The sequence below is a fragment of the Monodelphis domestica genome, chromosome 1, assembly GCF_027887165.1.
Source record: "Monodelphis domestica isolate mMonDom1 chromosome 1, mMonDom1.pri, whole genome shotgun sequence".
Classification (NCBI taxonomy): Eukaryota; Metazoa; Chordata; class Mammalia; order Didelphimorphia; family Didelphidae; genus Monodelphis; species Monodelphis domestica.
In genome coordinates this window covers 738,799,076-738,811,556 of record NC_077227.1, presented here as the reverse complement: position 1 = coordinate 738,811,556, position 12,481 = coordinate 738,799,076, and the positions used below count along the sequence as shown (strand labels likewise).

At 38.5% G+C, this 12,481-nt stretch overlaps 1 protein-coding gene across 2 annotated transcripts; it reads right to left on the bottom strand.

Moving 5' to 3' along the window:
* Positions 1–9,407: 9,407 nt before the first annotated feature.
* On the bottom strand, positions 9,408–11,049 carry LOC100022341 (probable N-acetyltransferase CML1). 2 transcript variants are annotated; one of them, XM_007477852.3, is made up of 2 exons: positions 10,818–11,049; positions 9,408–10,213 (listed from the first exon to the last, which is right to left on the bottom strand). In XM_007477852.3, exon 2 carries the CDS (start codon positions 10,181–10,183, stop codon positions 9,515–9,517), a length of 669 nt encoding a protein of 222 aa, XP_007477914.2. In that variant the 5' UTR covers positions 10,184–10,213; positions 10,818–11,049; the 3' UTR covers positions 9,408–9,514. The 2 variants fall into 2 exon arrangements, with proteins under 2 accessions (XP_007477914.2, XP_007477913.2); XM_007477851.3 differs by having other exon boundaries at positions 9,408–10,273; positions 10,818–10,999.
* Positions 11,050–12,481: the final 1,432 nt, after the last annotated feature.

Genomic DNA, 12,481 nt, shown 5'->3' with positions numbered 1-12,481 from the left:
ATGAGGGGATGTCCTTCCATTGGGGAATGGCTGAACAAACTGTGGTATCTGTTGGTGATGGAATACTATTGTGCTAAAAGGAATAATAAAGTGGAGGAGTTCCATGGAGACTGGAACAACCTCCAGGAAGTGATGCAGAGTGAGAGGAGCAGAACCAGGAGAACATTGTACACAGAGACTGATACACTGTGGTACAAGCGAACGTAATGGACTTCTCCATTAGTGGCGGTGTAATGTCCCTGAACAACTTGCAGGGATCCAGGAGAAAAAAACACCATTCATAAGCAAAGGATAAACTATGGGAGTGGAAACACCGAGAAAAAGCAACTGCCTGAATACAGAGGTTGAGGGGACATGACAGAGGATAGACTCTAAATGAACACTCTAATGCAAATACTATCAACAAAGCAATGGGTTCAAATCAAGAAAACATCTAATGCCCACTGGACTTATGTATCGGCTATGGGGGGTGGGGGGAGGAAAAGAAAATGATCTATGTCTTTAACGAATAATGCTTGGAAATGATCAAATAAAATATATTAAAAAAAAATAAAATTAAAAAAAAAAAGAAGTTTTTCAAAGGACAGACCATTCTTAGTCCACACCTAAGAAGGTGCGGATTTTTGAGTGATTCACACCAGGAAAGCTCTGAGTAAGTTTCCCAGTTCTTTGTTCCTTGTAAATTCACAAGTTGCCTGACCTTTATAGGTACTTAGCACCCCCTTGTATTAATTCTAAAAATAGGCATGGCTTAAGTATGGGTGTAAATATTTTTCATTGTTTCAGCAAGGAGTTTTTTCCCCTAAAGTAGTCTTAAGTACAGGTGGAGTAGAAGTCTTTCCATTTCTCATCTAAGTAGAGTTCTCACTTTCCAAATGGGGAGTGGTCCCAATAGGGAATTGTCCCAATAAAAATTTCCCCATGGGGAAATTTTTTTAACATTCACAAGTCTGAGAAATTTCAATATTCACAATGTAAAATGTTCTCAATCACTTCCAATTAGAGAAATGCAAAACAAAACAACTCTGAGTTACCACCTTACACTTAGCAGATGGGCCAATATGATAGTAAAGGAAAATAATAAATGTTGGAGGGTATGAGACAAAAGTGGGACATTAATGCATTACTGGTGGAGTTGTAAATTTATCTAAGCATTCTGGAAGGTGTTTTGGAATTATGGCCAAAAGGGTTGAAAAGAATACATGCCCTCTGATCCAGAAATACCATTATTAGATTTGTACCTCAAAGTGATAAAAAAAATGGGGCTGAACCTGTTTGTATGAAAATATTTGTAGCTATGCTTTTTGTGGTGGCCAAAAAAAAATAGAAAATGAGGGAATGTCCCTCAATTGGAGAATGGCTGAACAAATTGTGGTATATGGTGGTGACGGAATACCATTGTGTGATAAGTATTGATGAACAGGATGATTTCAGAAAGAGGTGGAAAGACCTGCATGAACTGATGCAGAATGAAATAAGCAGAACCATGAGAACATTATACACAATGACAAAAACATTATGGAACAATCAAGTACAATAGACTTTGTTACTAATAGCAATGCAATGATCTAGGACAATTCTCAGAAACTTAAGAGAAAGAATCCCACCCACCTCCAAAGAAAGAACTATTGGAGTAGAAATGCATAAGAAAACATATGATTATATTGGTATATGATTTGGGATTTTGGTTTTAAAAAATGACTATACTACAAAAATTAAAAATATAGGAATTTGATAATACATGTATAACCTGGTGTAATTGCTTGCCAACTGCAGGAGTGTGGAGGGAAGAGGAGAGGGAGACCACACAAATCATATTACCATGAGAAAAAATAAATTAAATTTAAATGAATAAAAAAGTAGAATTCACCAAATGGAAAAAGAGGTACAAAAGCTCACTGAAGAAAAATGCTTCTTTAAAATTAAAACTGAGGAAATGGAAACTAATTACTCCATGATACATCAAGAAATAATAAAACTAAGCCAAAAGAATGAAAAAGTAGAACAAATTATGAAATAGCACAGAAAAACAACAGACTTGAAAAACAGATCTAAGAGAGATACTCTAAGAATTATTGTACTATCTGAAAGCCATTATCAAAAAAAGGGCATAAACATCAAATTCAAAAAATTATCAAGGAAAACTGCCTGAGACTTATAGAACCAAACAATGAAATAAAAATTGAAAGAATCCATTGATGACTTGCTGAAAGAGAGCTCCAAATAAAAAGCCAAATTCCGGAAATCCCAGGTCAAAAAGAAAATATTGCAAATAGTCAAAAAGGAAGAATTCCAATATCCTGAAACCACACTTAGAAAAATATAATACTTATCAGCTTATCCATTAAAGTATCAAAGGAGTTTAGAATATGGTATTCCAGAGAATAAAGAAGCTTGAGCAATGATCAAAAATTGCCTACCCATCAAAACCAAGTATAACCCTTTATGGGGGGAAATGGGTATTCAATGAAATAGAGCACTTTAAACCACTTCTGATAAAAATGACTATAGCTCAGTAGAAAATATTACTCTCAATCATAAGACTCGAGAAGCATAAAAAGGTAAACAAGAAAGAGAAATCATAAAAGATTCAATAAGATTAAACTGTTTACATAACTACATGCATAGATGATTTTTGTGATGTCAAAGAACTTTGTCATTATTAGGACAGTTAGAAAAAGTATTCATAGACATGGATCAAGACTATGAATTGCAAAAGATGAGTTGATATTAAAAAATAAAATGAACTGGTGAGAATAGAAATGCATTGGGACAGGGGAAAAGGGAGAAATAGAATAGAGTGAGTAAAGAGCTTCTACAGTTAAGGGGAGGATAGGGAGGTTGGGAAGGGAGCTATTGAACCTTATTCTCATTGGAATTCTCTTAAAGAAAGAAGAATAGATACATTGAATTGGGCATAGCCATCTAATTTCCTCTACAAGTAAGTAGGATGGAAAGGGAAGGAAATAGAGGGGAGGACAAATTGGGATAGGCAGTTGTCAAAAGCAAAATATTTTTGCATTTTTTCAGGAAGAAAGGAAAGAGAATAAGATAAATAGTGTGAGAAATAGAATGTAGGCTAACATATGTGATATTGAAATCACTTTAAAAGACTGATATATATTAATTTAAAGTTGCCAAGGAATTCACTTATGTAATTCCTAATGAAACACTCAAGTCAGCTGCCAAATTTTTATGGTGTTTTAATTACATCAGGAGGAAGAAAGTATTAAGGGGGGAAGGGAGGGAGGGAGAGAGAGAGAGAGAGAGAGAGAGAGAGAGAGAGAGAGAGAGAGAGAGAGAGAGAGAGAGAGAGAGAGAGAGAGAGAGAGAGAGAGAGAGAGAAGGAAAAGGGAGAGAAGGAAAGAAGTTTAATTCAGACCCACTCTGGCTCAGACTGAGCCAAAGCGGGCTTTAAGGCTTTGGATAGCCAAGGCAAGGAAAGGGATCAATTCTTATTACTCACATGACCAATCTAAAGGGAAGCAGTCCACTGGGCTCCTCCAACTCCAAGCACCAGCCTGGAACTGACTCTAGCCCTCCTCACAGGAAATCCTGAGAACTACAGAGGCTGTCCTCTACCTCACTTCCTGCATCTCACATGTGCCAATAGTGGCTCTAGCTTGACCTAGGACTGCCCAGAGGAGGTCTGTCCTTTTTTTGCACATGTCTGTTGAAGGCCATATTCTCAAATAATTAAATCTTGAGTTTGCTGCAGCCCTTCCTAATCTTGTTACACTGAGTAGGGAGGAGAATGTAGTTTCCAAGACCTGATTCTGTTATTCCAAGTATCTCTATTGTTATTGATCAGGAAATAGCTAAATCCAATCTTCTAAAGAATGGTCTGAATAGGGTGGAGTAGTTTTGAAATTCACACATACAATAATCATAATGAAGACAAATATTTTACAGGTCTCTCTAATAAAGGCCTATTTCTTAGATACATAAAGAAAATATTCAAATGTATAAGAATACAAGGAATTCTCTAATTTACAAATGGTCAAAGAATATATAAACAGTTCTCAGAAAAAGTTATTAAAGCTATCTTTAATCACATAAAAAAATAAAACATTCTAGAGCACTATACTTAGGGAAATACAAATTAAAACAGCTCTGAGGTACCACCACACATCTACCAGATTGGCTATAATGCCAAAAAAGAAAAATGATAAAAGTTAGAAAACATGTGGGAAAATGAGACACTAATGTACTGTTGGAGGAGTTGTGAACCACTTCTGTCATTCTGGAGAACAATTAGAAGCTATGTATATAGGGCTATAAAACAGTACATACCCAGTAATTCCACTACTAGGTCTGTATCCTGAAGATACTAAAAAACTTGGGGAAAAAAGACCTATATGTACAAAAATATCTGTAGCAGTTCTTTTTGTGGTGGCAATGAACTGGAAAATGAGGGAATACTCATTAATTAAGGAATGACTAAGTCATATTATGTGACTGTAATGGAATACTCTTGGGCTATAAGAAATGACAAACTGGAGAATTTCAGAAAAACCAGGCAAGACTTACAGAAAGGAATGTAGAGTGAAATAAGCAGAACCAAAAGAACAGTGTACACAGTAACAACAATATTGTATGATGAACCACTGTGAATAATTTATTCTTGGTGTTATGATTATAATCCTCTAGAGACTGTATCTCAATTTATAATTATTTACTAAATAATAAAAAGTGGGCCATGTCCCAGGATTCTAGGGAGGACTCCATGTACTGCCTCAGAGAGATACAGGTCAGAGGTTCAGAAGTAAGATCTTTTCTTTAAAATCAAAAGTTGTCTAGGGGTGCCAAAAATGGTACAGGGTAGGATTAAATTTCCTTAATCCATCCCAATTCATCTGGAGACATATGACTCTCCTCAGTCAATCATTCCATATATAATATCTCTACATTATTCAGGATTATCTTACCAGGATACATAGGGTCCCAAAGATATTACACATTTTGTGGAGGATCTCACTATATTTGGGTGTTTCTAAAAACATTACAAAATTATTGATAGATGCATTGAAAAGGAGACATTGGGGGCATTCCCTTTTTTTGGCACAAAGGTTTTATAGTCAGAATAAAATATTGGTTTATAGAGAGAACTCTAGTGGATGGATGACCAAATCTCCACTGTTTAGTTCATTATATCCAAAGGCTCACTCAGAGTCTAAGGATGTAGTGTCTGCTTTCTGGAAGCATCTTCTATTGCTACCATTTTTTTAGTTTGTCTAAAATAACGTTGGTCCTCATAGCATGTTCTCTGGAAGATGTGCTTTCCTTGACCAGTGTGAACCTTAAAAAATTCCCAGACCCTACTTCATAAGGTTAGGATTGTAAACCTTAAAAAATTCCCAGACCCTACTTCATAAGGTTGGGTTAAGACCATTCCCCACTTTAAACAATGAAGTAACTTAGACCAGGAATGTGAGATCTCTACTTAGATCAGGAATGTGAGAACTCTACTCTACCCTACTTAAGCATACTTTAGGGGAAGATAAAGTTGTAAACTCTTTGCTGAACAATGAAAAGTACTTGAACCCATACTTATAATAAGACAAAAAGTTCTTAAGCTGTGCCTATTTTTAGGACTAATACAAAAGGGTGCTAAGTACCTATAAAGGCCAGGCAACTTGTGAACTTACAAGGAGCAAAGAGGTGAGAACTGACTCAGAGATTCTAGTCTACTCAGGTGTGAATTACTCAAAAGATTGGTCTTCTTAGGTGTGAACTAAGAATGGTCTGTCCTTTGAAAAATGTCTACTGTGGTTGGTAGATAGGAGAACTTAGGGTAGGTGACATAGGAGAAAATTCCCTTTATAAGATGAAAACATGCTCTTGAGTGACAGTCTCTTGAGGTCAGTCTCTGGAGACAGTCTGTTGAAGACAGTCTGAGGGAGGCTGACTCTGACTGGAACTCCCTCTGAGGAGACCCTGTCCCTCTGAATCTTTGCTTGGACAGATCTTGTGGTGAGGGATAAAAGACTGACTGATCCCTCTCTTCCTAGGCTGGCTCATGCTGGCCTAGGCTGGTATAGTCCTTTTCTCATTATTTCCCTTTTCTCTCTCTCTTTCTTAATTCCTCATTTGTATTAATTAAAATCTCTATAAAACCCAGCTGGCTTGGGTTTATTGAATAATTGGGAATATTTCCCTGGCAACCACCTTATATATTGATTTAAAATCAAGACACTGTAGTGAAAACATATTTTCTGAGGTCACAACTTACTCATCCACTCTTATATCTGCCACAATTTAAGTCTTCCATTATTTTAGTCACTACAGTTTATGACAACCAATTATTTTAATGACCAACTATTTTAACACTTACATCAGGTCACTGGCAATATCTTTCCCTAAATTTTTTTTAAAAATATTAATCTATGAATCTTTTAGATATCTCCACAATCCCCCCTCAGGAGGATGAAACTAGGATCTAATCCTATACCCAAGCACATACATAATTTGATGTTGGGAAAAAAAATTCTAAAATGATGCATATCTTTTTACAATAACAATAGACTTGGTATAGGATGGATGGCTAGTTTAATTACTTAAGAATGAGCTAAATAGCCAGCCCCAGAGACAGGAGATCCTGGGTTCAAATATGGCCTTAGACACTTCCTAGCTGTGTAACCCTGGTCAAGTCACTTAATCCCCTTTGCCTAGCCCTCTGCCTTGGAACCAATAGGCAATATTAATTCTAAGAAGATAGGAAAGGGTTTTTTAAAATACTTCATTAAATAAGATATCTAAATAATTTGCAAATTATCCTCCAACAAACAAGAAAAAAATAGATATGAAAAAATTACAATAAGGTCATGATACTTACCCACTTTCTAGTGGAGATAGCTTAGATCCTATGAGCAAGTAAGTGAGGTAAAATGGTATTTATCAATAAAATGATTGATAGATGCCTAGATGAAAATGTGAGTCCTGTTTGCTCTTGATGAATAATTCCAGAAGGACTGTCACACTTCCCACCCCTTAACCATTTCATCATAGAGACTGCATCCATCCCAGATCTTAAAAAGGGAATGAATTAGGCATATGAATGAAAGAAAGCTTTAGGAAACAGAAATGTTACTAAGGATTGCCAAGACACAGATTCTCACATCATTAAAGAGAGTACCACTCCAATGGTGTTAGGGGTAAATTTAGGGGGTTTTGACTAATATATTATGCTTATGTTTGCCAGGGATTAATTCAAATCCCAATAAAAATACTCAAGTTAGTTTGGGAATTTTATGGTGATTTGATTAATATAGAGGGAAGGAATTAGGAAGCCTAGCCTGAACCAAGGGGAGTTCAGAGACTTCAGCCACGAGGCCTCCTCCAAGATGTAATCTAGCTTGGCTTCCAGCCATGAGGCCTCCTCCGAAATGAGGGGCCTCCTAGGAGGACAGCGTTTAAGGAAAGGTAAGGGAAAAAAAGGAATCAGCCTAAACTCCAAGAGAGCTCAGGGAAGACACCTCACCTGAACCACGCCAAGATGCCAAAATACCAAAATGCTGCCATGAGCCACACTGCTAGTCAAACCCAACATCTCCAAGAGACAGACCTTGAGATCAATGCCTCTGCTGGCAAAGAGAGACCAGCAAGAGAAAATGGCATGAATATAAAGACTTTTTTACATCACTTCCTGCGTCTCACATGTACCAACTGTAGCTTAAGCTTGACTTTGGACAGCCCAGGCAGTCTGTCAGTTGTTTCTTATTTGTCATTTGCTATCACATGTCTGTCATAGGCCATCCTTCTCAACACTTAATCCTTAGATAGGGGTGTATACATTCCAGATTGCTAGACTAAGCAGGGTGGAATAAATCTAAAATTCACAATGGGCATCATAAGAACTCTATGATGGGGCATTTAGGTAGCACAGTGGGTAGAGTTCCAGACCTGGAGTCAAGAGGACCTGGGTTCAAACCTGGTCTCAGATTCTTTATGTGTGATTCTGTGAAAGTCATTTAACCCCAATTGCCTAGCCCTTACTGCTCTTCTCTCTTAGAGGTGATATTAAAATAGAAGTAAAGGGTTTTAAAGTAGAAAAAAGAGCTCTGTTGTGATAAAAAGGACTCTAATGAATAGGAGCTATCTATGACTTACCCTTCAGGTATGTGTGCTCTCTATGTTTGAGCCAACTCTACCTCTGAAAATTGTATTTGGGGGTGAGTAGGGCCTTAATTTGAGGAATGTTTTTGTACCAACTCTTCCTATTAGAATATCTTAGTTTTGTTTATTTATTAAAGCTAAGTAAATGTGACTGGCTCCTAGCTCATGCTGGGTGGGCCTCATGTGCAATTGTACTAAGGAAAAACTCAACTGCTCAGGGTTATTCCTCCCACTTTGACATAATAGCCAGCTATCTTCTGACTTGCCAGTTTGGTGAGAGTTGGAAGTAGACCTAGACAAGGCGCCACTTAATTGTATACAGATTGAGTACAAAGTAATTTTGAATGGAGGTACAAGAAACTAAAGGGGGTAGCAAGGGATAGAAATGGCTAGAATGCAGGGCTTGGAGTCAGAAAGATTTCTCTTCCTCTGTTCAAATCTTGCCTTGGAAACTACTAGTTGGGTGACCCAAGATAAGTCATTTAACCCTCTTTGCCTCAATTCCTTGTGGGTAAAATGAACTAAAGAAGGAAATGGCAAACCAGTCCAGTATCTTTGTCAAGGAAGTCTCCAAATGGGGTCCCAGAGAATAGGACATGATTGGACAACAACAAAAGTGGAATGGGTTTCCTTCCAAGGCAGTGCTTTTTCCTTCATTGAAGGAGTCTGAGTGGAGGTTGAATTACCATTAATGAGCATATTATGGCAGTGCTTCCTGTTTAGCACTGGATTAGCCTGGATGCCAGTGAGATCCTTTCCAACTCTGAGAGCTGTGATTCTGAATTAGACAAAAACCCACAATGCCAGGCATATCCAGGAAGCCTGCAGGGAAACAGAAAAAACCATATTCCCAGGCAGCTTCCCCGAGGGACACAGTTCACCCTAGGGTTCAATTTATGGCAGAATACAAGTGCCCCTCTAACTGCCCCCCAAAATACTGGAATCCTAATAAACTGATAAAAGTATAAACAGTCTACCTCTGAGATTTAATGTTTGCTTGCTCTGCAGAATCCTGATATGGACACATGTATGCTTTGTTCAAATCCACCAATCCCCTCCTTTGGTGCACTTTCCTGTGCCTCTATAAGAACCATCTCAGCCCCCTTGATCAGCGGGATTCCCCTCTAGGGCCATCCCACTGGTTGGTAATAAAGGTAATAAATGCTTCCTGTAATTTGGACTTCTGGTTGTGTGTCTGTTCTTGCTGCATTAGTTTGTTCCATAACAATCCTATCCATCTTAAATCCCCCTTTTTGGGGAGCAGTGCTTTTGACACAATGAGAGAAAGTCAATTGTGGCAGTTAACAGCTTTAATGGGTGTTCATTGTATACAGAGTATTATCATGGACCAACTAAGAAGTCTATAAAGGGCAAAAGACAAAGATGGTTCAAGGAGCTTTTAGAGTGAAGATGGGACTGTATATTCAAAGAAGAAAAAAGGAACAACTATTATCTTCCATTTCAGGGAATCGTAGGCTTCATGGGTTTTCCAAAAGCCCACGCGTTCATACAGTCTGTGAGCTGGGTAATTGAGGGCATGGGTACTCAGGAGCACATTATCATATCCTTGATCCTGTGCAAACTGGAGGACAGTTTGGGTAAGGGATTTGGCAATACCCTGGCCCCGGTGCTCCTGTCCCACTGACAAATGCAGCAACTCCAGTTGTTTTTGTCCTAAAGCCTCTTCTACAGGGCGGGCACACACAATGCCCACTACCCGACCCTCCAACTCTGCCACCCAGAAACAGGATCCTTTGTCACTGAGATAGCTTTTCCTGATGTCCCTCATGTCAGTGTGCAAAGTATGGTGCACATAATCGGAGTAGGGATATCTAGCAATCCACCAAAGGATAATCAGGAGACCCAAGAAGGCCAGGAGAGACAGGATGCAAGACCCAGACCCAAGAAACATGGCACCTGAGACCCCAAACAGGAGCAGGAAGCTTCTTGGCTGCTTCAGCAGATGGAAGAAAACAGCAGGAACGTGATACAGTATTCCCTTAGTGAATATGTCTATCACTGTCTCCCTGTCTTGGTCTTGATATTTCCGGATATGATAGGGAGCCATGGATTCTTCAGTCTCCTTCTCCTATGGACCCTGAAGAAGAGAGAAGATTGGCACTATACCTTCTCCTTCCTCAGAACTCACTTTCTCTTCCTGGAAGGAAAGAAGCCATTGTCTAAATGGGGAAATTGAGAGACAAAGGAAAGAAACTGCCCCCTTACTACCCATTGGTAGCCCTAGAGCTGCTGCTTCCCTTCTGGAGTCTGTCTGCAAGACATCAAATATGCTGAGGATGGAAAAGCAAGGACTAAAGCTAGCCAGGAGTGCCTTTTTGAGCCATCCAGAATAGACAGACTCTCTGGATGAGATTTAAATGTCCTTTCTCTCAATCCAGAGCCTTCTATGGCCCCAGGTCATGGAAGCATGACCTGGAGACAGTGTGGTACACTGGAGAGAGTGTTGGCTTTGGAGTCAGAAACTTTGAGGTCAAATCCTGCTTTTGTCACTTCCTCCTAAGTGACTGTGAGTAAGTCATTTAACCTGTCTGAGCTGGTTTCTAATCTGTAAAATGGTGGCAGGGGAGAGTGAAAGAGTTATCATCTTAGGTCCCTTTCAGCTCTAAATCTCTTGTCCCGTGGAAAGAACTCAGAAACAGATGAGACTTCTTCCCCGCAAGCTCCCTCTCCTGCCTCCTTACCTGTTGTTTTTCCAAATTCCAGACACTCCTGTCCTTTGCAGCTGCTGCCCTTGCAACTTGTACTCTTTCTTCTCAGGCTGCCCATATAAATGTCTGGCTTAGTGCTTCCAAGCCCATGTGTGATGCCAAAAGGTCAATGTCCTTTCTCCTACTGGACTGGTCTGAGAGCACAATAATCTCTTTCTTACTCCTTCCCCTCCTGGCTCCTCCCAGTATCCAAACTCTTCCAATTCGCCCACCCAATGAGTGTGGCATCTTGCCCAAGCAAGCATCTTGCTCCTCCCATCTCAGAGAGAATTAGGCTAGTCCTAGATCTGGGACAGAAACCAACCCACACCTCCAAAGCCTCTGGATCCCCATTTATCTTTTTCCTGTCCCCTTCCCCAACCATTCCCAGTACATCCCTATGGTTGTGACTTGGACTAACTCAGAGCTGTATTTGATTCCTAGTATGAAACATCTTGTAAATTCTGTCTTTGATCTGATTCTGGTCTTATGGATGCAGTACTCTCAGCAGCCAGCAGGCAGGAGCCCTAGGAGCAGACTCAGGCTTTTCTTAGGACTGGATACTGATGCATCCCTAGAGTGTAAAGGTAAATTTTAGGGTGTTAAGAAACATCCAGTTCAGTTCAGGATGCATGATTGAGTTATGGGGGTATATGCATCAATTATCAAAAGAAGAGGTAAAATAAAAGAAAAAAAACAAAGAAAAAAGTGGAAGAAAGTTAAAAATTTGGTAGAAAGAAGAGAAAAAAGACTCAAAATCAGAATCAAAATATCAATTATCTATGTATATAAAATTTTGAGTAACCAAGAATAAATTCATAGTAGGCCCTTATTTGGGTTTAACAAATTTCTAACAGGCCCTTGTATTAGGGTCCAATTAAAGTAATTTTTAATCCCACGAATCTGAAGGACAGAATGCACTAATATTTCACTTACCCATTTGCAGCAAAGACTACAGGAGGTTGCCATAATATAAGAAGAAAAAAAGAACTACAATTTCATTTTGATAGGGAAGGGTCATCCCCTGGTCTCTTTTTTTGTCATTCTCAGAGATATGGGGAGCCAGGATGATAGCCAAACTTTGGCACTTGTCTGAGTATTTTATAAAAAGTGTAAATACAAGGAAATCCTACGACTTAACATATGTCAAGCATCGCAACCTCAAGTCTCATACTAGGTTCAAGTCCTTATGTATTGGCTTAGAAGTGCATCAATCATACATGGATTGGTTTCTTTCTTTTTTGACCTGTGTGCTTTTTTGGCACTATTCAGGTTAAGTCTGTGCTCCCTGTTTTTATCCCATTTCCTAGAATCAAACACAAACATTAATCACAGTCCCATAACATTAATCAATAAATGGCAGGTTCCCACAGTTTAAAGCTTTTGGGTGTGCAATGATATTATAGCAAGTATATGTACTTGCTATAATATAATATAACATATATATATACACATATATGTAATATATATTATTTCAACTTATATTACTGAAGAAAAAAATATTAATTGTATGTACCTTTAGTACAAGAAATGAGAAAAAGGAAAAAAATCAAATATTAAAATCGAAATAAAAGAAAAGCCATAATAAAATTAAGGGGAAAAAATAAGGAATTCAATGTGTTCCTGAAAACAGTTTCCACTTGTCTATGGATTATTAT